At 37.7% G+C, this 24,732-nt stretch overlaps 1 protein-coding gene across 1 annotated transcript; it reads right to left on the reverse strand.

Annotated features, from left to right (window-relative positions):
* Window positions 1-14,998: 14,998 nt before the first annotated feature.
* Window positions 14,999-24,234, reverse strand: LOC149810079 (glycine-rich domain-containing protein 2-like). Its single transcript, XM_089994439.1, has 9 exons — window positions 23,994-24,234; window positions 22,200-22,399; window positions 21,830-21,947; window positions 21,490-21,744; window positions 20,757-21,212; window positions 19,495-20,030; window positions 17,929-18,145; window positions 16,823-16,978; window positions 14,999-16,660 (listed from the first exon to the last, which is right to left on the reverse strand). Exons 2-9 carry the CDS (start codon window positions 22,355-22,357, stop codon window positions 14,999-15,001), a joined length of 3,558 nt encoding a protein of 1,185 aa, XP_089850565.1. The 5' UTR covers window positions 22,358-22,399; window positions 23,994-24,234.
* Between the last annotated feature and the right edge of the window lie 498 nt (window positions 24,235-24,732).

Raw genomic sequence — 24,732 nt, forward strand, 5'->3', positions numbered from 1 at the left:
TTCTAAGCATGCATGCAACTGCAACCACAAACATGTGGGAAACAATCCTTCTGGTGATCTAATATAGCCATTCTATCTGTTATACACACCTCACAACAACATCATTCATGACACCAGGAGCATGTGAAGAAGAATCCCACATGTTATCTACAATCAGAATCTGAGTCGCTCAGGTTAGCTAAATGCATTGAATTTTTGAGGTATAATAAGTACGAACATCACGGTTGTTTCACTGTCCAATTGATAGAAAAAAGGTGAGCTTTTGTATTAAAAACATATCCAAAGGTAGGACATCACTGTCTCCACATAGTAGGAATAGATACTTCAATGTTTCTCCCAAGAAGAAGATTTCCATAGTGTCTCTCTTATGAGGAGGTATAGTTGTCGCATCATCTAAAGAACTATAACCCCTATATTCAACCTTCGTATATTTTTCACAAGCTTGAAATATCTTCCAACCTCATTCACGATATCTATAGAAATTGTTAAAAGGATAAAGTTTCACTCATAAAGTGTTCTCCAACAAGAAAAACAAACGAACTAGCAATGCCAACAAGTAGCTCGCACATAGAGAGGGCTTCTAGCGACAGAGGGTTTCCACCTCCACACCAGAGAGAGAAGAGAATGAGAAACGAGAGAGACCAGACGACAGAGGGCTTCCAGCGTCTCTGCACGTGTCCACCTCCACACCAGCGAGAGAGAGATGAGAAAGGTGTAACGACCCCAACTCATACCCCTTGAAAATGCAGAATTTTTTTTTTAACCATTGCGGAAATCTTTTCAGAAACCTGGGGCCTTTACAGTTCCACTCCCAATTGGATAAAACAACCAACCACAATAGAGCTTACAATTATCATCCAGACCAAAATTTTATTGAATAATAAGTGATAAGTCTCGAGACAATTGCATAAATGAAAAATTCAGAGTGCAGTAACAACTAAATGGAATGAAAAGGAAATAAAATGAGAGTTATGCTGTCCATTTGTGAATTTTTTAGCAAATGCGTGACACCCGTAACTCCCCTAGAAGCCAGTCGCTTCACTGATGACATGTGGCTGCGAAAAACCACAGAAGTAGGGTGTTAGAACCGAAATCCTGAGCACAAGTACCGCTAATGAAACAAGTGTACTAAAGAATACATATAAGATTTCATGCAATAATTTAGGAGAATGCAATTATGACAATCACATAATTCAATTAAGCATTCATGCAACAAGGAACATTAATATGCATTCACCAACATTTAGCAATTAAGGAAACATATAAAATGTGCATGAACTAATGCATAGCAGGAATATGCATGATTTATGTACAATACATGAACACTTTATTATTTTTTCTTAAAGTTTTTTTTTTCATATGCATGCTCTATTAAATGCATAAATTTAAGTTCCTCTTTTGAATTACCGTTACCCGCGGATACATCAAACGGGTAAGATTTTCCGAGGTCAAGTAGGGTTCCTACGGCAACATAGTACACAAGTTGTATTTTATTACTGAGTTTCAAACTTAGCTCTCTACCGAATCACCTTCGGAACATTAGACCTCCACATCTAATGTCGGGACACTAAGGACCTCCACATCTAAAAATACCACTTTCTTGGTATACCAAAACAACAGTTGTGTCGAATACACCACCCCATGTAAAGTGGCACACACTTCCTAAAACCGTGGCCAAGAGAAAGAACTTCAATATCGAGTTCAGGGATAATAAATAAAGCACACAGAGTTTTTTGTATCCTCGTAGACCCCAAAACCGAACCTCTAAGATGCCCATTCTTTTGATGGGAGATCTCAGATCATATATTACATTGTTCTTATTCATTATCTTTTTTTAAAAGCCAATTGTTAAGTTCTGCAATTTGGCATGCAAAAGCTTGTATCTACCCCTGCGAGAGTCATCATGGGACTCCCGCCCATGGACATACTTCGAACAGTGCAATACAAGGCAATCAAAATAAATATGATTTTTATGATGCATTTAAAAGTAAATAAGAATGAGCAAACCATAGCTCGAGGCCCACCGGGCCCACGATGATTCATTATGATCATCGATGCACCCTAAGCAAAAACCATAACCACATGCCATAATTCACATGCTTTCTAAATGCATATTCATAAATGCAGTTTTTATTTGTGTATGAAACAAAGATATTTAGAAGCATGTTTACATTCGATTCATGTAATAGTGACAAGTGCATGCTTTCATGTAATGCACCTATTCAGTCCATTGTATGCCTTATTCACTATGCATAATTATGTCAAATGCATGTTTTCATTTAATGCCTTTACTCATGTCGAATGCATGTTTTTAGTTCACATACTTATATCACTTAACACTTAACATAAACATTAAGTGCCACATGGCATTCATCCGAAACTTACAATGATCGACCACGATTTTACCATGAGCAAGAGGCTCATGTTCAGCATGACCGGATCTGCTTCCCATGTGATGGGTCATCACCGTATACTGTGGGGATCAATTATATGTTGAAAAAAAATTTAGAAACTTCTATATTTACTAATTGTCCAAACAGTCAAGAAATCCATATAGACGTGTGAGAGGGTTGGACTCTCTTTTTTTTTTAACTTACCCTATTTCTTCAGCCATGCTTACATGGCATCCATTCCACTAGCCGTGATTCTCCCAAATACTTGTGAGTGTGGGCAGGGGAAGAAAAGAAAGTCAACTTACCTTACCTCATTAGGACTCCATACCATACTTAGTTGATTAGATTTTTTTTTTCAATATGAATCCTCCCAAAAAAACCTGTGGTTTAGATTCCACTTACTAAAATTTGTACTCTTCTATTCTTTGATTTGAAAACCCCAATTTAAGGCTCCTTGAATACCTTCTTTTTTTATTTTCTTTCTCTCTCCTAATTGTTGATTACCTTTCTATATTTATTTATTTATATATAATTTTTTTCTCATCTATCAAACAAAAGATAAGGGGGTTCAATTTTTCTCTTTTTTTGGTAGGTGGGTCCCACTAGAGGCGCATCGCCCTATCCTCTTAAATATAAAATAAAATATTTATTATTATTTTTAAATCAAATCTTGTTTCCTATTAAATCTCATATTCTATTTGGATCACTAAGAATCCAACTCCAATATCAATTGGATTTTAGATCTATTCGAGATTTAAATCCAATTACCATATACAAATCCGCATACTAGATCCAAATTATTTTAATTGGATCTAAAATCAAATTGGATTAAATTCTTGAATACCTTAAGAGTCCAATTTCTCCTGAAATACAATGCTTAATTTAAATTCATTATAAACTTTAATTTCATTCAAATTTATCTTCTATTTTTTTCCTTTGCATCAATTGTCATTTAATAAAATATCTGCTATAGAGAAAAACTCACTTTTATTCATTTCAATAAATGTAAAAAATTCACAGGTCTTATAGATCATCCTTTAGACCACGTTTATTGACAATCATTGTATTCTCAGTAAAGTGAGATTCCAAGATTTGAAATTTAGTTTTCAAATGATACAAATCATCACATACATATATAGAACCAATAAGAATATAAATTTTAACAATAATAAACTTAGAGTTTTAAAACTTAAATGTGAAACTAAACTTATCAAGTTTTGAAAAAGAAATGAGGTTATGACTATAGGGTGCAACATAAAATGTATCATCCAAATCCAAAATGAATCCAAACTCCAACACGACTCTAAATGCCCCAACGTTTTTAACATGTGAACACATCTTGTTTCCTGAGAAGATGCTTCTTTCATACTTTGTTGGTTCCTTTTTGTTCAGAAATGCCACTAAAGAGTTGATAATGTGTACCGTGATATCAAAATCAATACACCAACTATGCAATAAAACATGGATTAAATTGCACTCATGAGAAACGAATGACGTGTTACCGCTATTCTCGAGCAATTTCTTATTCTTCAAGCAATCCACCTTCTTATGACCCTTCTTCTTCCAGAAGAAGCACTTTATAGAAGAACCATCACCTTCAGATTTGCCTTTCATGTGAGAATTAAAACACTCCACAGAGGTTTTCTTCTTGTTTTTCTTCTTGAAACCTTTCTTTGCCCTTAGCCTATATCTTCCCTGGTGAGAAGCCATAAGTGCACACGACACCTTCCCACCCTTCAATCTTTCTTCTTCTTCAACACACTGGGTCAAGAGGTCATTGAAGGACTACTCATCATTATGTGTGTTGTAAAAGATCTCGAAGGATCCACATTTAGTAGGCAATGAGGTCAAATTCAGATTGACTAGAAAAAAAGTCTGAAATTGTGAACTTCATGTCATTCAACCGAGATACAATGTTTTTCATTTTCAAGATGTGCTATCGAATGTGACTATTACTAGAATATTTTATTGATATCAACTTGGACATCAACGTACTGGCTCTAACCTTATTAGAATGACAAACTAAGCTTCAATGGCTGCAAGAAATTCCTTCATTGTCCTACAATAAGGGATGACGTCTCGAATGTTCATAGTAACTCTTGATGCAAAATCAATAGCATAAGTCTATTTTAGCGGTCACTTCTTAGAGGTAGCCTTTTAATCAGTTATACTCTGCTATGTAAGAGCGAGAGGTTCATCAGTTCTAAGAGCCAAATCCAAGTCTATGTAGCCCAGAGTGAATAACACTATTTTTTTCCAATTTAAAAAATTAGATCTGTCTAAGATGAGGATATTATTAGAACCGTCAATGATCAATGAACTTGGTACTGCAGGAACGAAAGGAAAAGACCGTATAAATTCTCAAACGAGACTCATATTGAAAAGGTAAAATTGAGGCCTTTTATTATTCACCTTTTCTAAGACAAACATAATAGGGTCACTATCGTTCCATATTAGTGGAAAACGATAATACTCAAATCTTCTTCGAGTCCTCAATTCTCAAGGAATTGACTTCAATTGGTGAAACTAGCAGATCATCTAACTAGAGGCAATTCAATATTATACCTTTTCGTACGAATATGCTTCATGTACACCCTGTGTGAATTTAGAATATAATGAACTACCTTTGAGTAAAATCATTATTCCATAAAGTCACACACAATCCTTAAATTGAATCTCAACACGGTCTAACGAATCTTCAATCAACATAACTCATATCACTTTACTGATTGCATGAGTCAGTTAATCGAGATCTTTTACTGCAAACATATTTGTATTATAGAGCATGCACATGCAGTCATGATAATGCATATATATTCATGACAAACTATTTATAATAACATCTAAAACATAAATTCACGCGTCATCTCATATGCATAAATAAAATTTTTATGAAACAAATCATATATGTCATGAATTTAGTCATAATTCATGGATAACTAAAAACAACATAAAATGCATGCAAGAGTCATACAAAAGTGATGCATCCATGATAGTAAATACGCATAAATCATGAGAAAATGACAAAAATATGATTTTACAGGTAGTACCTGAGGTTCTTGTGCTGAAACCAGCCAAAAAGTTCTCTGAAATAGCTTTGAACTGGTCAAGAAAGACCCTAAACCAGTCTGAGAACTGGCAAACCGGTATAAAACATATACTTAAGCCTATAAACCCTTAAAAATAGATGATAAAACCCTTGTTCCTTCTTAGATACAAGAAAACAAAGCCTCCTCATATAGAAACCGATGAAAAACTATTTGGAACCAGTAAAAAAAGGCTTTGAACTGGTCTTGGAATGCACTAAATCGGTCACTGAACATGTTCTGCACATTAAAAGGGGTAAACAGGGCATGGATCCAGTTTTGGACTAGATCCAACCAGGTTCAGATCCAAATCCATTCTCAATGGGTCTCAGGTTGGATCCCATGATCCAAAAATCCTTTTTGGATCCAGATCCAATCCAAACTAGATCTCATGTGGGATTCCACAATCTAGACCCGATCCAACTGGCTCCCGGGTTGTGGATCGGGCCAAACCTGTTAGACACAAACCCGATCCATGTTTGATTCAATCGGATCCCAGGTCAGATCCCACGATCTAGACTCGGTCCAACCAGATCTTGGGTTGAATTCGGATCATAGACTAAATCAAGGTCAGACCTGATCCAAGACCCGAAACTTCTTAGACTAGGTCCCTCAGGATCAAGAGCAGACTTGATAACCTAGAGCCATTTTTATAATTGGTTTCAGGTTATGGATTGGTTCCCACCAGAGTTGGGTTCCACTTTAGCTAATTGCTACAGTGGAAACCCGACACCCCTTGCATGAAACCAAATTTTTTTTTGTTGAGGGTGTGGGTTACACCCTCTCAATGTCTTCCACCCCTGCAACCACTGAGAGGTGGATGAGGCCAAGGCCAACCGTCATCAACTGAAACAATGAATAACAAAAAAAAAAAAGAAACATTATGCCCATGTCTCTTTCCCATTTTCTTTCTCCACAACTGACAACCATCGAAAATGACCCACCTCTGATGGCCAAAAAATGTCGGACCTAGTTGCTAGCCGATGAATGTAGCAGAAAAATAAACAGAATCTGATATGAAAACTTGGGGGGGGGGGGGGGGGGAGGCTGAACAACCTCCGCCACCAAGGGTTGCCTCCGATGGCAAGCCTTAACAACTAAGGCGATGCACCAACAACGATAGTCGGCCAGAGAGTCGACTAAAATCGATTGTTGCTTTTACAACCATAGTCTTCAACGGTCGATCGTGGCTGTCATCGATTGCGACTACCTCTGATGCCCGGCCAACGCCAGTGGCAATAGAGCTTAGAAAGAACGCTTGGCATCCACGCACCCGGTAAAGGTGACGGGGGAGGGGGGGCTCCTTAATCCTAGTAGAAACCGAGATTCAACATCCTTGCTCACCAACAACGACCACAGATAGCCTTCGTGGAGCAATGGGTCGTCATTCAACACTTCCTCCCTTCCTGCCAAATTCCCAAAACCAAACGGGAATCTGGTGAGGGAAAATAACACAGACCCATATTTTTCGGCAAACATCACATGGATGTCGGTGCACCCACACAAGCAACGGAAATGCAGTATGGGTCCATAACCCAATGGTGGTGCAAACCAAAAAAGAATACTATCTACTGAAAGCTGCCAGCATCGGTCCGATCAAAGCTCACTTAGACGTGGGTGGTTGTCGTTCTTCTCAACCTCTCGATGCCTTTGATGAGCCCAAGCCATCATGTCGAAAGATGAGTAGGGTCCTTGATCCCAATGAGGGAGAGAGATTATCTTGATTACACTCATCAAGCAACCATGCTTCTCTTTATATAGGGGAGAAAGAGTGGTGGTTACATGTATGGCATTCATGCATGTGAACCACTCACATTCTCATATTGAATGTGAGCTCTTTACATTCACGTAACAGCTCTCCCCACTCTCCTTTGTCTTTTGGTGTCAAACCGGTCCACCTTCGGTTGAACTCGCTCCAAAAGTCCAACAATTGTTACTTATGCATTTGGCAGACCAAGTGATACGCAATTTGAATCAAAACCCGCCACAACTCTTGGATGAAATGACCTCAAGCAACAAAACAACAATGAATATCTCATGTGAAGTTTCAATAATAAATGTTGCAACTTTTATAGAGTTATATTTCATGCCAAGAATAGAAGTATGGGACATATCTCAATATTATAGCACAACAATTTATTTTCCTTTCTTTAAGCTTGTCGTTTGGTTTGTCCATGTTAGTGGAAAGCCAACGGCTCCCCACCTTATGTTGTCCATAAGAAAGAGCCCTCCTTACCATATTTCTCAAGCATAAACGTGACACAACCATTCTCGGGAGAGAAACAGAGAGAAGTTTGGATGTTGGAAGAAATATGGGAAGAATCTTGAAAGGCTTTAGAAGGGCACATGGAAAGGCAAAAGAACAAGATGAGGCATCTGATGCATTTCCCTCAAGACACTTCTTCCCTATCTTTGTCTCTTTAGTCTTTCCGTGTTCCCTACTAGAACCTTTCATACGACCTTCCCTTCTTTCTTCTTTCTTGCAGCATATATGTATACATGTGTACATGGTGCTGAACTATTTGCAGAAGCTAGGTCGACCACCTGGCTCACTTAGGCAGGTTTACATGGTAATAGATACATGATTCATTGAGATGATAATCCTCCATGTGGATACTTCAGAAAAAATTGTTTAGTTCTGAGCATGATAAATGTAGGTTTGATATTGTATACAAGTTTGATATATGCCAAAAAAAATTCAATACTTTGATGTGTTTCCTACCATTTTTGCATGAATCTTAACCATAAATTTTTTTCTGGTTTCCACTTCAAAAGGAAGCAAAATCCAAAAAAAATATAAAAATAAAATCACTCATACATTCACAACTACCTCAAGCATTACACAGAAACTGCATACAACAAGAATTACTTGATTTGATTAAAAAAATCCCTGTTGTCCAAGAGAACAATTTAAGTTATGACTAACCAAAGTGATAATTTAAGATTAACTACCTTCCCAAGAAAACTTAATAAGAAACACTGCAAGATTAATTAAACATGATTTTGAAAATAAAATAATTTGAATAAACAACAAAACTATGCAATCAAACACAATAATTAACTGGGAAACAAATTCTAAGATCAGTGCAATTCATTTCAGAACTGAAACAATTTTGATATAACAAGAAAAAGATGCCCTCCGAACAAAAGGAATATAAACTAAAAACATAACTAAGACATTCCTCCACACAAATTTAATTTAAACTAAAATTATCTAATATCAACAAAAATGCTAAAATTAAAAGATTTCAACTAAATAATTTGAAAATTAATTAATCCAATTCTGCAGCTAACTATTGAGAGAACAGATGTAGTCCTTTTGTGTGTGTGTGTGTGTAACTCATGGCAGCACAAGTTTTTTACTTAATCAAATTCATTAGATGTATTGGCTATTGCTTTTTTATTAGAAAACATGATATTTGTTATTGTTTACTTGATCATCCAAGTCATAAAATTATAGATTTTCTTGAGAAGACTAGTTTGGATTTAAGTGGGATTAAACCTTCTTTATTTTTTGTTCATGTTGTGCCCTTACTAAGATACATAGACTTCCTTTTGATGCTTCTAATACTATTACTACAACTCCTCTTGAAATCTTTCATGTGGATTTGTGGGGACTAGCAACAACAGTGTTCAGAGAAAGATATAATTATTACTTGCTTCTTGTAAATGATTTCTCTCATTTTTCTTGGATCTTTCTATTAGTGAGAAAGTCCAAGACAACTCAATGCTTCAAAATTTTTAAAAATATCGTTGAAGTTTGAAAGGAAATTTAAAAAATTTCATAGTGATGGCAAGTTTTTTTACTTTTTTAATCTAAACAATATACGATGGTGTTTGTTGTGCCCTCACACACCACAATAGAAAAATGTGGTTGAGCACAAGCATAGATACTACTAAAACATGCTTATGCTTATTATTTTATGCTTCAATGGGAGAAAATTCTAGTTAGATGCTTTTAAAATTCTGATTCATGTGATAAATAGGTTGACTAGTGTGAATCTTAGTCACAAAACACCATATGTGTTGTTACCTAGAAAAGTTCCAGAATAGTCACGTTAAAGTCTTTGGTTGCACTTGGTATCCATGTTTAGTGCTTTATTGAATCTCTATGTTTGAGCCAAAATCAAAACCATGTGTTTTCATTCACTATCGGTCATGTTACAAAGGATTCATTTGTTATGATCTTATTCCAATCAAGTGATTCTTGTTGAGGCATGTGATTTTTAATGAAAACACTTTTTTATATGCCAAAAATTAGAAGCTTATCAGTGATAAGGATATGGGCAGTCAAGTTAAAAAACAATATGATTACAAGTAGTCATGTGAAGTTCCTGTTGTGCCTGTGATACAACTTACATACAAGTTCTATTGATAATAGGCATGCTGTTCTTGAATGCAGAATGAGATGGATCCAGATCTAAATGAACCGATTGATACCCTCAGTCTATCTCATAATGAAGTTGCATCTAGTGAGTCTGTTCAAGTTGATTAGCAAAGAGAAGAATCTACCAGTCCATCCAACGATTCTAGTGAAGAATCTCATTCATGAATATATCTTGTGCATATATCAAATCAATTTTCGATGAAAACTAATCATGGGGTTACAATGTCCCATGATGGGACACTAAAACCAAGATTGTTTGCAGTAGTGAAAAATCTGATTAGCTTAGATTTATTGAGTAAGATTTTTGAAGAAGATCTAAGTATGTTTAATCAAGCTAAAACTGAGCCAAAATGGATCCAACTCTTGAAAGATTAAATAGATGCCTTATATATAAATCAAACTTAGGAATTAATTTCTTCTCAAATATAGGAGGTTGTAAATGGATTTACCATACAAAAAGGCATGTTGATGGGTCCATTGTCAGGTATAAGGCCCGACTTGTGGCTAAAGGATAAGGTCAAGGTGTTACTATTTTGAGACATATAACCTTATAACTAAACCTAGTACTATTAGACTGGTTATGTCTATCGTTGTTTGTTAGAATTGGTACATTCATCAATTAGATGTGTACAGTGCATTCTTGCATGATTACTTAAATAAAGAAGTGTTTATGTACCTCTAGGTTTTAAAAATAAAGCTTATCCTAGATATATGTGTAAGTTAAAAGAAAGCACTCTATAATTTGAAACAAGCTCCAAGAGCTTGGTGTGATAGGTTAAGTAACAATTTGGAGGATATGACACATCATTATTCATTCAAACAAAAAATTTGGAGTATTATATGTTATTGTTTATGTTGATTGTATTATAATTACTAATAATTAAGAAAAGAAAGTTCTAAAATGAATTAATGTGTTTGGCCAAGAGCTGTCTATTTAAAATTTGAGTTCATTGCATTATTTTCTTGGTATGTAACTAAAACTCATGGGGGTATTATTTTGTCTTAGAGAAAGTACAAATTATGACTTATTAGCTGAAATATGTATGGATAAATCTAAATCTTGTGTCAGGCTTGTTGCACCTAATGTGATAATGTCAAAAGTTGATCTAACATAGTTAGAAAATGTCAATTCTTATAGAAATGTTGTGTTTTACAATATATGTGTTGCATTAACCAAGCCTATTGGTCTCTGCATCAACCAATGATTGAACATTGGGCTCGTGAAAAAATGATATTAAGATAAATAAAAAGGATAGTTAACTTTGGAATGAAAGTTTGAAAGTTAAATTTTAGGTTGTCTGCCTACTCGGATGCCGACTGAGGAGTCTAGATAATTGAAGGTTCACAGGTGGCTATTTTACTTTCATAAGCATAAATTGGTTGCCCTGAAACACAACTAAACAACACAGTCTATTGAGATCAAACATTAAAGCTGATTATAAGGCCCTTGCTAGAGCAGTGTCAGAGTTGGTATGGATTAAGTAGCTATTTTAGAAATTGGGTATGTTGGTTCAAACTTCAATCTTATAGTGTGATAACTTGGGAGCTACATTTCTTACAACAAATTCAGTTTTTCATGCCTATATGAAGCATATTAAAGTATACTCCACTTTGTTCATAAAAAGTTGTTGACAATGAAATTAAAGAATGGTTCATGAAGCTAGATGACCAATTGGCATATATGTTAACTAAACCTTTACTTGTCCCGAAGGCTTTTAAGCTTGGAGACAAGCTCCATCTCACAGCAACAAAGATTGGCTTGAGAGGTCATGTCAAGATGACAGATTCAAATTTGACTTCAAGAGATATCTAATTAGACATTGAAGAAGCATCTAGATCAAATGAAGGTGGCAACAATTACCTATTGTGGTAGAAGTTGTGATAATCTATGCTACAAAACTATTAATTTGTGGAAACTTATCTTGTTGAAAAAGAAGAGATAGGGAAATCATGGATGTAGGAACCTATACCGAACCACGCAAATAATTGGTAAAAAGAAGAGATCTAAAATCATGGATTTGTTGAGTTTGTACTCAGTTAGATGTTTCAATTGGACCTGACCAATTGGTATAAATAATTTGTAATAACATTACCACTGCCTCAACATGTGGCCATCCACAATCTCCCCCGTTTGACAACAATACAAATGCATCAACTGCACCATAAATCTCAGGGAGCTTAATCTGAGGTATGTGAGTATCATACGGATAAACCGGTGCCCACCTAGAAAAAGGCTCCTCTGCATCAGGAATCAGGATCCTCAACAAGAGTACTGGATCTGCTTCTAAGGTTCCTACTTGAAAGTACTTGAGAAAAGAGGAAGTCCTTAGGTATGAACTGTGTACTTCTGCGACCAAAGGGGCGTATATAGAGAACATGCCAGCCGGTACAAATGACATGTAAAGTTTAGGCTTTGTCCACACACACAAAAGGAACCCTTAGTGAAAAAACTTTTTTTTTCACATTTAACCCGACAGATGTGATCCACATGTTCGATTTAGTAGAAACCGAGCCTTAGATCATGTTTTTCTGATGTGTATGCTGGATTGTCTGAGGGTTAAAAAATCAATAGCCTACTATATACCAAGTTAAAAAATTATACTTTTACATCGAAGAAATGCAATTCAAGGGTTGATTCCTATTATTTTGATCATGTTGAATGCATTCATCAGGTCAGACTTAGGCAAAGCAACCTCCCTCTATGAGTTCCAACATATTTTTTTATTGTATAAACTCTGATAAATAAACACATCTATCAGTTTAGTTCAAGCAAAAATCAACTTCAACCATGTTTTTTGGTCGAAGCTTAACTTAGTAACAAAAATTGACTAGAACATTCTCCGCCTAGCTTCAAGACCATTTATGTCCCTGACAATCTCAAACTCTTTTAAAAAGCACACTTGCATATGCTTTTTGCATCATTTAAGCCCATAAATGTGATCTATATGCTTTATTTAAACAATTTTCATGTTTAGATGTGTTTTTAACTAAAAAACACAACTGTTCATAATACACAAAAATCTTAATTAACAAGAAATAAAAAATTCTTGTTAAATTGATTATGCGTGTGCATTTATGTATTATCATATTTGTAACAGATCCAATACTTGCTACGAGAAAATTCTAATTGTTTTTTTATTCAATTTATTCAAGTTACTTTTGACAGCGTAAAGACATGAAAATGTCTAGGAATGCAAACAGGGTTAAGCTGATTGCAGCGCCAAACATGTCAAGGATTAACTTCTCTGAGACTTGAACATGGTTTTGCCCAATGTTGTCAGTATCAGTGGTGCGTATCGAGCGATACAATAACCAAAAAATCGATATGATACTAACCTAAATCAGCTATTTTTTAATAAATGTAAAAAATATGTTAAAACTAAATTTTTATTATTATTTTAATGGTTTTAACATGTGTCATGTTCTACTTGACACGTATTTTTTATTATTTTTGGCCGATTCAGATGATACACACGAATCGTTGGCCAAACAATACAAGTCTGATTTCGATCTTGACAACATTGGTTCTGCTTCTGCTGATCACACATTCTGCGGCCTCATATCCACTAGACGAGGAGAGCAAGGTATGGTCTAAAACAAAGGAGGGTACCATGCCCCTAGATGACTCTGACCAATGAAAATAGTCACATTCATAGCAAGTTTCTTTGTTGTTTCCAAGCGTTGCATCTCATAAATTCAGCATTTTCAAGTTCACCATGTTGGAGAATTCCTGAATTATACCTACCTCCAGAAAGAAAAGGGCCCAACCAAAGAAGACACAGTGAATAGGGTTTACCCTTGGGCATTGATTATGACGTCTTTTGGTGTCTTAAAATCCCAAAAAGCTTGTGTATGAACATAGATAATCTAACTTGAGATACTTGAGCTCTAGATAGCTTGTGCCTGTGATTACTACAAATATGGTAAGAAAAACAATGGGGCGGATCAGGTGCAATCACATTGCACACTTTCAGTGCGCTCCCATATGACTGCCCTCCATCTGCACTTGACAACCTTCCATCTTTGGGATACAACCTGTCAGCTATGGAGCTCAACAACAGATGAAGCGGCACATTCAGGTGCGGGGTGCACTAAAACCCAACATCTCAGAAAACTCAAAATGGAAACTTGGGGAAAACTCATGGGAAACACAGTTATCGCGCAAGAAATTTGGTTTCCATCATATGAGAAACCTATTGATTTTGTCTGCAAAACACATTTTTTGTGTGTTTCTTGCGCATTTCACTTAAATAAGAATTTTTTTATAAAAAAACTGAGACACATACGTCATTTAAAAAATGTTAGTTACATGTTTTTTAAAAAATATATTTTATAAATATCTTTAAAACCAATATATAATGTGATAAATAAAAGTAAAAAATCTCATAATTCATGTAATTGCATTATTTTTACATTATTTCACGGTTGTCATAATTCTCCATCCATGTCTTACCCTCCCACCAACCTCAGATTTCAAGCGGGACTTGAAAAACAGACCACACAAATGTCAGTAATTCAGGACTGCAACTTCAGGCAACCACTTGCATTGAAACTAGGGAAAGCATTTTTTACTCATCTAGAGGTCATCTTCATGAGACCAGATGCATTAAAAATTTGCAGCTTTTCTTTTTTTCTTTTTTTTTTTCAAGCAAGCTAGGATAAGCCTCAGTTGGACTTGAGTAGAAAATATATCAGAACAGTAAAACCGGTTGCATCAAAATTTATTGTTGCAGCCACAAAGCATTGTATGATTTCATCGAACAAGATCGCAACACCATTTTATGCTAATTTCCACAAGTGAAACACCTAATAAATGAAATTGGTCCCATCATTATGTCTCAAACTTCATTTTCCTTTTTATTTTTTTGAGTGAAGTATACAACTTCATTTAACAACAATAAGTATAAACACAACCTTTTACGTTTATCATCCCATCGATAAGGAGATGATAACGTCATTATTTGAATTAAATATCTTCAAAGCATATAAAACCTTTTAGGCAAGTCTCACACACAGTTGAAACATAACCACTTACTAGCCACCATGATTGGTTTTCTTATTATCGACAACAAGTGATAAAATGAAACAGATCTGCATCAATCCCAGGTTACAGAAGCAGGTTCTTTGCTGATTTAGAAGGCAACACCACACTCCCCACCACAACCGCTTCCACCGCATCCGCCACTCTTTTCTGATATGCCACTCTCAAGCTTGCCACCACAACCACCGCCACACCTCCCACCACCACACATGCTGCCAGACTCTTCAGTACTGATACCACACTCCCCGCCACAGCCGCCTCCACCGCATCCACCACTCTTTTCTAATATGCCACTCTCAAGCTTGCCACCACAACCACTGCCACACCTCCCACCACCACATATGCTGCCAGACTCCCCAATAACGATACCACATTCCCCGCCACAACCGCCTCCACCGCATCCGCCACTCTTTTCTGATATGTCACTCTCAAGCTTGACACCACAACCACTGCCACACCTCCCACCACCACACATACTGCCAGACTCCCCAGTACGGATACCACACTCTCCGCCACAACCGCCTCCACCGCATCCGCCACTCTTTTCTGATATGCCACTCTCAAGCTTGCCACCACAACCACTGCCACACCTCCCACCACCACACATGCTGCCAGACTCCCCAGTATTGATACCACACTCCCCGCCACAGCCGCCTCCACCGCATCCGCCACTCTTTTCTGATATGCCACTCTCAAGTTTGCCACCACAACCACTGCCACACCTCCCACCACCACACATGCTGCCAGACTCCCCAGTACTGATACCACACTCCCCGCCACAACCGCCTCCACCGCATCCGCCACTCTCAAGCTTGCCACCACAACCACCGCCACACCTCCCACCACCACACATGCTGCCAAACTTCCCAGTACTGATACCACACTCCCCGCCACAGCCGCCTCCACCGCATCCGCTACTCTTTTCTGATATGCCACTCTCAAGCTTGCCACCACAACCACTGCCACACCTCCCACCACCACACATGCTGCCAGACTCCCCAATACCGATACCACACTCCCCGCCACAACCGCCTCCACCGCATCCGCCACTCTTTTCTGATATGCCACTCTCAAGCTTGCCACCACAACCACCGCCACACCTCCCACCGCCACACATGCTGCCAGACTCCTCCCCAGTACTGATACCACACTGCCCGCCACAACCGCTTCCACCGCATCCGGCACTCCTTTTTGATATGTCACTTTCAAGCTTGCCACCACAACCACTGCCACACCTCCCACCACCGCACATGCTGCCAGACTCCCCAGTACTAATACCACACTGCCCTCCACAGCCGCCTCCACCACATCCGCCACTCTTTTGTGATATACCACTTTCAAGCTTGCCACCACAACCACCGCCACACCTCCCACTACCACACATGCTACCAGTAATGATGCCACACTCTCCACCACAGCCACCCCCACCACACCCCCCACCATTCTTCAATACCATTTCACACTGTCCGCCATAGCCTCCACCGTAGCCACCACTTACTGCATTACCGCGTTCTGAACCACAGCTTCCACCGCAACCACCACATACTCCACTTTTAACAACAGTCTCACCCTCTTTTCCATAGGCACCATCGCAGTCTTGGCCTTTCTCAGCAGTGACTACCTCTTCTGATGCCAAAGATTCCAAAGTGCCGCTATTGTTAGTGAAAAAATTGTGATAGCCTTCCTTTTTCAACGTATCTGAAAGTATAAAGGCAAGAACAACTCCAGGCAAGACAAACCATTCTTGGTTGATCTGTGATGGATCACAAAAATACATCATTGCACAATAATAGGAGTGAACAACATCCAAAAGGGAAAAAGGGAAATGTAGTCAGACCCTTAATGACAATACACAAGCATACATGGATGAGCAATCCATACTGTCCCTTGAAGAATCTAGGACAGGAGGACTTACCTTGAGAAGGCCAGATTTCAAGTTAAACAGTGCCAAGGCTTTGCCATATGGATCTTCCGAAGCAAATTCCACCACCGTTACGAAGTCTTGTTCATTTTTCTGTTTCTTATAGCACTCCAGCTCAAAATCTAGCCTTCTACCAGGGAAGAGTTTAACCTGCTAAACGTAGCACCCAGCATAGTGAGTAATCAAATTTGACCAACGATGAGAAGAACCACAATATTTTGTCAACCAGGCCAAATGAGAGTTTAAAATATTGCAAGCAAGAAAAGCCACAGGCAACTTAATGATGTTTCTAAGTTTTTGTTGTTGTTTTTCAGATTGGAGCATATTGGTTTTTATCTTTTAACTTGAACAAGAAGTACTATGGTCAAGTTAAACATCGTGAGGCAAATCATAAGGTTGATCATGCCAAAGGGAAATGATACATATAATGATGCTTGCAGGAAATTCACCAACCCATTTGTTTTTCAAGAACCAGTTCAAATGCAACACCTCAAATATTGGAAAAAAAAGAGAAAAATAAATATCAAAACTAAGAGCTAACAGAGAGAGGAAACCTATTTCTTTGGCACTAAGAAAATGTTCACCACTCTGAATGAATTACATGTTCATGTTTAAGGAAAAAATTCAACTACTACTAAGTTTTGTTTATTAAAAACTCATCTCAAAGGACAAACAGTTTACTACAAACTTGTGTCAAAGGACAAAGTCAACGATAATTTGAACCAAGTCAGGTAAATAAGATTGGATCATGGAAACTATACAGGCATGAACAAATTAAAAATTGAATCTAGTGTTGCAAACATGAAGCAGGAAAACACACAAATTCTACATATTGCTGCATGTCAGAGCAGCAGTTATTCGTTTAGGGTAGTTTCATTACATGGCAAAATTAAGAATAGACTTAACCACACTTTGCCCTTTATTCTCAAAATTTGTTGAACCAAGAATTCGAGTTGTCATAGTAACAACTTTACGTAGATGCTGAGAAAAAGTGAACACATGAGCTTGGAAGAAAGGTATGAGCCAAGAAAGGAAAGTGCTCATATAGCCGGCTTATTCATGGGTTATACACTACATTAAGATACAGGAAGGAAACTTACCACCCGGCGACCATGAAACTCAATAACGTGACCATTGACACCTTTTTCCTTCTCCAGCTGAAGGCACCAATCAGAGTTGATCAATGACCATTTTGTAAGATTGTTATGTTCAATCAACTCATTAGCAAGGATCCTTTCTTCCGCTGAACATCCTGATACACCAACTATTTCTCTCTTTTGGGAATGGGCATTGTCTGTCTCTGCTTTCTTCAAGTTTCTGAGACGATTAAAGAAAAAATGTTCGTCTGATGTACCAAAAATTGGTAATTGAAAATAAGCACCATCATCACTTGAAATGGGAAAAAAAATGAACAAGCAATGATAGAAATATTTTGATATTCTTCCAGAACGAAGATATACTGCTCTTTAAAATAATTTTTGAAGAACAAAGATTTACAAATCATAATCATGGTATATCTATGCATGTCAAAAGCTCACTATTGATCTTCTGGGGACTACAAAAAGAACTAAAGCAATCTCACACTATCTCCTCAACTAAATCTGCAGAGAAGTCGAGAAACTTTCCAGTTCTTAGCTTTCAAAAACCTAGGTCTTTTTGAAAGGCTCAATACAGACCGGATCATCGGCAGGCCACGTCAGACGGAACCTTGGGGAGTCAAGAATAATTTGATTCTAGAGGGCACCATTGCACCTGGGTTCATAGCCAAGAAGAAAAATAGTTGGGGCACTAGAGTACAATTTGGAAAGATATAGTCTTTTACCGGAAAACTTGTGAGGGCTATCTGGAGGAGGCAGAGGTTGTAAATGCATTGCCAAATGCAGCATGCTATTGCAGCACCCTGGCAACGTATCTGGTAAAAATGATTCTTTTACATTATCAATTTCTTTCGTCTTTGCCCACTGTAGAAAATTAGTTGGATGTGCATAAAATCATGTCAATCCTAAATTTACCAATCAAATACGTTAACCTAAGATATCTAAGGTGGCGCTTCATTTATGGAGGAAATTTATCGGATGGAAAAACCAGTAAGCTTAACCTCTCAAAAGATGTGAGAGACGTTTATATGTTTCAATAACAATTATTTCACCATTTGCAAGAAAACAGGCATTGAACCTTTCTACAGGGAATATAAACTTGTGCAATGCACTGGATATCCCCTAAAAGAATAATGTCAAATTATAAGTAATCGCTGAAGTCTACCATCCAAACTTGAGACAGAGAGAAGTAATTGGTTCCATAAGCAAGAAAGACTGATCCTATACAAAAATCAATCTTAACATCATTGACGATGTACAAATCTTAGCATTAAAATCTAGCTTTCGAGACCACCCTATCCAATAGAGATCCTATACCATGCTACTTGAAGAAAGACTAGCATTCTTCAAAATAAATTTGAATTCACGATATGATCTCTTTATACAAGTGAATGATTATCCTTTTATGAGACTTTGCTTCTATTGAATATGGACAATGCATGTGCATATTTTAACGCACATGTGTGTGCATGTGTTTTTGGTGTTTGCATGCACATATGCATGTATATCTGTGAATATTGACTGGCTCATGAGTCTTAACATAAACACAAAAGTAACTTCGTGCCTCACCTCATCTGGATGCTAATAATCTCATTTCCCTTATTATCTACAAAACGAGTCCAGGACTTGAGCCGCTGAATCCTCCCCATAAGTGGATTGAAACATGAGTTTAATGCATATTGACCGGACTGGGACATGTGAAATACATGTGGTGCAATAACTGGAACAGTGACAGAGACAGCGATGTGCAAGTAAACTGGCTCACATCCTGCAACTACAGCATCACTTGACAATTCAAACCATTTTTCTACAGAAAATGATGATGAGTTAACCAAATCCTGCAGGGATACAGAGGTCGTTCCTATGGTTTTCAGCTGCCTACTCAGAGGAAGACTAGAAGGGATGTAAGATACAAGCTCAAAAACAAGTTCCCCATTAGGTTCACACTGGAATGCAGATACTCGCTTCTCCCCAATTTCAGATTCAATACCTATTCTACTGTAAGAACTGAAAAACAAGTCAGGTTGGTGTTTACTGCAATTGACAAATAGTGAGCCCTTGGGATCTGGTATAAGATTTTTTACCCTCACAATCTCCAAAGTTACCTGCGCGAAAGCATAAACATGAATTAAGCATACCAATCAAACATGTGGAGGAGAAGGTGAAAGGACAAAAGGAGAAAAAAAAGAGGGGGTTGGGGAGGGGCAGGGACTAGGATATTTGACACTAATAACTCCTGAACATAATTCTGGAGATAAGAATAAATGTAAATAACAAAATGATTTAAGGTTTGCTTGAACTTGCTTGAAACTTCTTTTTTATACGCTTCTCTTTCCTTTTTTCTTTTCAGCTCTTAGCTGCCAGACCATTTGAGTATTGAAATCTAAAACAGGACTTCAACATGAAGAAAGTACCATTGATGTTATCAATAAAATTGTGCAAGGACATCTCCAATAATCTCAAATGAGGTCATCGACATTATTTCACAAAAATGACTGAACTTTTCCAACTATTGAAAAAACCATGTTCTTCTCATCATTTTTTTTTGTCAAAGGCCTTTTTCTTTTTCCTTTTTAATGCTATCAAGCAGGGTATGGATTAGGCCGACGAGCACACATGTGGGCCACCTGCGACCCCCGAACATAATAAATGTGGCCACCAGCAGAAAATTATTCAGTGTACATGAAAGCTGCAAGATAACAAAGGTTTGTCCACTTTCCAGCACAACCAAATACTTTCATAACTTGTGCTTAAATCTCAGATTCAAAAGCAAGAGATGGCATAAACAGATAAACGACAAATCTGAGAAGAGGCAAAAATATAAAGAATACCTGAATGGTTTTAACCTGTGGAAGATCAAGGAACTTCTCATATTTCCTACATTCAGGAACCTTTTCATTCATACAGGCAGATAAGATAGGATTGACCACCACTGGAGAGGGAGGATTGCCTCTGTACATTGCACCAGCCCGCAAATACCTCCTGCCAAATGTCTCCTCCCACTGCTTGGTGGTACCAGAGAACCCAACATCAAGCTTCTTTCCTTTGGACCGATCAGAATCCGTATCATCATGCTCCAATACCTTCCCAAGCACTTGAACCAGGTCTTTGTTGTAACAAACCGGCTGCAGTTGGTGTGAGTGCCATATCAAATCAATATCATAAGTTGGCACACAGAATCGCCGCACAGACTTTTGCTTGTTTCTCTTGATCAGATGCAGGAAGCCCTTATACCTCGCTACAGCTTCTTCAAGAAATAGAACATCATGCATACAAGGTGTAGCTACCTGTCCACAAAAATAGGCACGTAACTTACAATTCCTAATGAGATAAAAACTCTGCAATGATTAGTGCAACACACTTCCAGAAAGCTAAAAGGAAAACAATACGGGATCCAAACAGACGAGAAAGGTAGCAGAAAAGGTAAAAAAAGGATCACAGAAAAGAAATTATCTGGAAACCACCTTGGGCATTAAAAACCAATAATCATGGATAGGTGAGACAAAGATAAAAAGGACATACTCAAGGGTATTGATTCTATTGAACAAAAGAAACAGCAGTTACCTGGTATGAAAAAGAGCTCTGCCTCTTAACGGCTGCAACAAAGTCATATCTAATGGATGCAACAGTATCAGAAACCTTTCCAACAATATTTTCTTGGGAATAGCAGCATAAATCAAGCTCATACGGTTCTTCTGGATATAAACTACCCCAAAGTTGAGAAGTTTCTTGTTTGGAAGACCCTTTCACGGTAGACTGCACATCATGATTGTCAAGGGTCCTTCCATAGAACTCTTCACAGTCCAATTTGTACTGCACCTGCAAACAGACCGATGGTTAAATTGTTGCTAGTTCCATCGGCGGAAGGATTACACGCAAAAACATAAGTCATTAAAGGGCTTACCGGATTAAGCCTATGACAATGCCAAACCCATTCACAATCAAGAGGCACAACCAATGGCCCTTTCGTGACCTTGGACTCATGGTGCTTAGCAAGCAAGGGAAGCCAGTAATTCTTGTACCTGAAAATTCAGTATTATAAAAAACATAACTCAGAAAAGTCAGTCTATCAACCAGCTTTGTAGCAGAGGAAGAGAGGAAAATATAGTGAATTCCTCCTGTAACTGATCATCACAATGTCTGAACATGGCTGTCTGAAATCAATATGAAGTTTTCATGCATATCGAGGTGATTGTGCATCTAAAAAGATGCATGTGGTTTCAGAGAAATATGCAAGGAACACAACGAGATTACAATGAAATAAGAGCAATCACCTGTGGATAGCTCTGTCTAAAACAGGACCATCATACAGACATCGATTTCTATCAACTGCCTCAAGAAACAGCAATTGTTGTTTGGCAACCGCAACTAGATCTTGACTAATTACGATCCTTTGAGCTTCAAGCCACTCCAGTTCTTGTCCATTGTCCATTTTTTTTTCCTCAAACAAAGACGAAAAATGCTTTCTTTCTTTCTGCAGAGGGAGGTTATAGCAATAGTCAACATCTAATAAAAATAATTTTGCAATATGATGTATGGATGATACATGTTAAACCTCACTGCCATATATACCAGGACTCCTTGTCCTTAGGAAAGCGATAACTGTATCCCTCTAAAACAGTTATTTGGGTTCAGTTATCTTTCTCCGATTTGTAAAAAAGGAAATGATCCACAAGCAATGGTTACGTTAAGAAGAAAAAAAACACCAAACTAAAGGAAAAATCATCATCATCATGAAAGTTTTCAATCTTTTGGTTATGAATATGAAAAATGTCTAATAATAATATTTTCCATTTCAAGGGAAGAGGAGAACCAAATCTGGAGAAATCCTACATCACAAAGCCACATTAGAAGCTGAAGTTAAGACATGAAATACCAGAACAATTTAAGAAGGTAACCACAGCATATGCCAGAATTATTATGATATGAAACGTCAAAATGAAGTGAATTACAATGGATCTGCATCAAAATAAATTAAGATTGGACTCATCACAAAGAAAAAATAAACGCAATAATTATGTTATCTTTGTCTTCAAGCCTGTACTTCCAGCTCAACAACGAAAGCAGACCGCTCTAGAGATTTAAGGAAGTCACAACATGAAACATTTGGAAATTTCGTCAGATTAGCTAGCAAAAAGGTAAATATTCAGAGCCAAAAAAGGAACAATAAGAATCTCCTAATACCACCGTCTTTTCTTCACTACCCTTTTCAAAAAGACGCATATATCACCTTTTGAGTTGATATTTGATTTGTTCTCTTTAAATATTCGCTCCAGGTTTCGCATTTCTTATCCCATAGCTGTTTTTTTTTTTTTTTTTTTAAATTTTCCTCCCTGATTTGGAAGTTTTGCTCCTTATTTCTTCAGAAGTTCTCCAACGATTTACTGGAATTTCTTTCACCGCGCCTCCTTTCGCAAAACAGAAAAGAAAGGCAAGTGCAGATGTGCGTTATTCTATCATTACAGTTTTCTCAAGTTTCCGCCGGATTATCAGTCGCAAAATTTCACGATTACCGCATGCCTTTCCACACTAAAGCTGCAGTGACTCTCGGAGCAAACTTCCATCATGTTCACTCATATTGTGCATAGTTATGTAAATCTCAGCAAAAAAATTCAAGATCTCTCAAACTAAGATTCCTAAAACCAGAATTCGGAGACAAGGAGAAAAATCAATATCGTCTAGTAATCATCATCGGAAAACTCAAGAGGAACGATGAGTTTCGAAAGTTGGACAATGCTTACACCAAAGAGGTCACTCTATCGCACGCAACGATTCAATTGAAAGTCAAACTCAGAACCGAATTCTACTCAGTAATAACGACAAGAAGAACTAAAGAAACAAAAATCTCGATAACGGTTCTCTTCAAGAACGCGCTCATTTCTCTAATTTACATCCAAGAGAAAAACACGTAGTCACGGAGAATGTTCCGACGAGTTTTCAGATTTCCGGTGGCCGTCCTACTAAACAATGCTAAAGAGAAGCAAAAAAAAAAAAAAACGCGAATCTCATCCGTAACTCGTCGGATAACGCAACTTCCCTAACTTTCAAGAAGGAGAAAACGAACTCACGGTCAGGGGAGAAGAGAGTTGTGGAGGGGGAGGAAGAAGAGGAGGTCGGCGACGGGAGAGGAGAGAGAGCGAAGAGGGACGTGGGCGGCGGTGAGAGGGGAGGCGCAGTCGGGGAGAGAGGAGGAGGAGAGGAAGGCAGAGAGGGTTGGGCCCTCTGTGCCCTTTTAAAGGCACGGGGGGTGTGTTTAAACGGGGAGAGAGAGGAGGAAGGCAGAGAGGGTGGTGTACTGTATTTTATCATTTCTAACAATCCCAACTGGTAGCGTCCACTGGACCTCATGCCTATTAGGCATACGCGAAAACAATTCTATTTAAATGTCAGTTGTCAGTATCAGCCTGAATCGGCCGATGAGTATCGTATCGGTAGAAAATTGATACGATACTAACCTCCTGAATCAGCTACTTTTTTTATAAATGTAAAAAAAAATACTTAAAAATTAATTAAAACTATTTTAATGATTTTAACACGTGTCACCATTATGATTTTTTAAATTATTTTTGTAGCCAATTCAGAACGATTCACTTGAGAATTAGTATCGGGCCGATTCACCTAAATCTTTGGCCAAACAACACCTGACCGATACCGACAACTTTGATATAGTACAAAAAGAGTTGTTAGTTGTGTTGGAATTTAAATGGCACATTGTTTAAGTAGTAGGGGGTCTGCCTAACCCCAGCTTGACTATTAAAAAAACCAAACAACGTGATGCATGCCATTTCTTTGGATATGGATCTTTTA

This window comes from Nuphar pumila, unplaced genomic scaffold, assembly GCF_984573655.1.
Source record: "Nuphar pumila unplaced genomic scaffold, dmNupPumi1.hap1.1 HAP1_SCAFFOLD_557, whole genome shotgun sequence".
NCBI lineage: Eukaryota > Viridiplantae > Streptophyta > Magnoliopsida > Nymphaeales > Nymphaeaceae > Nuphar > Nuphar pumila.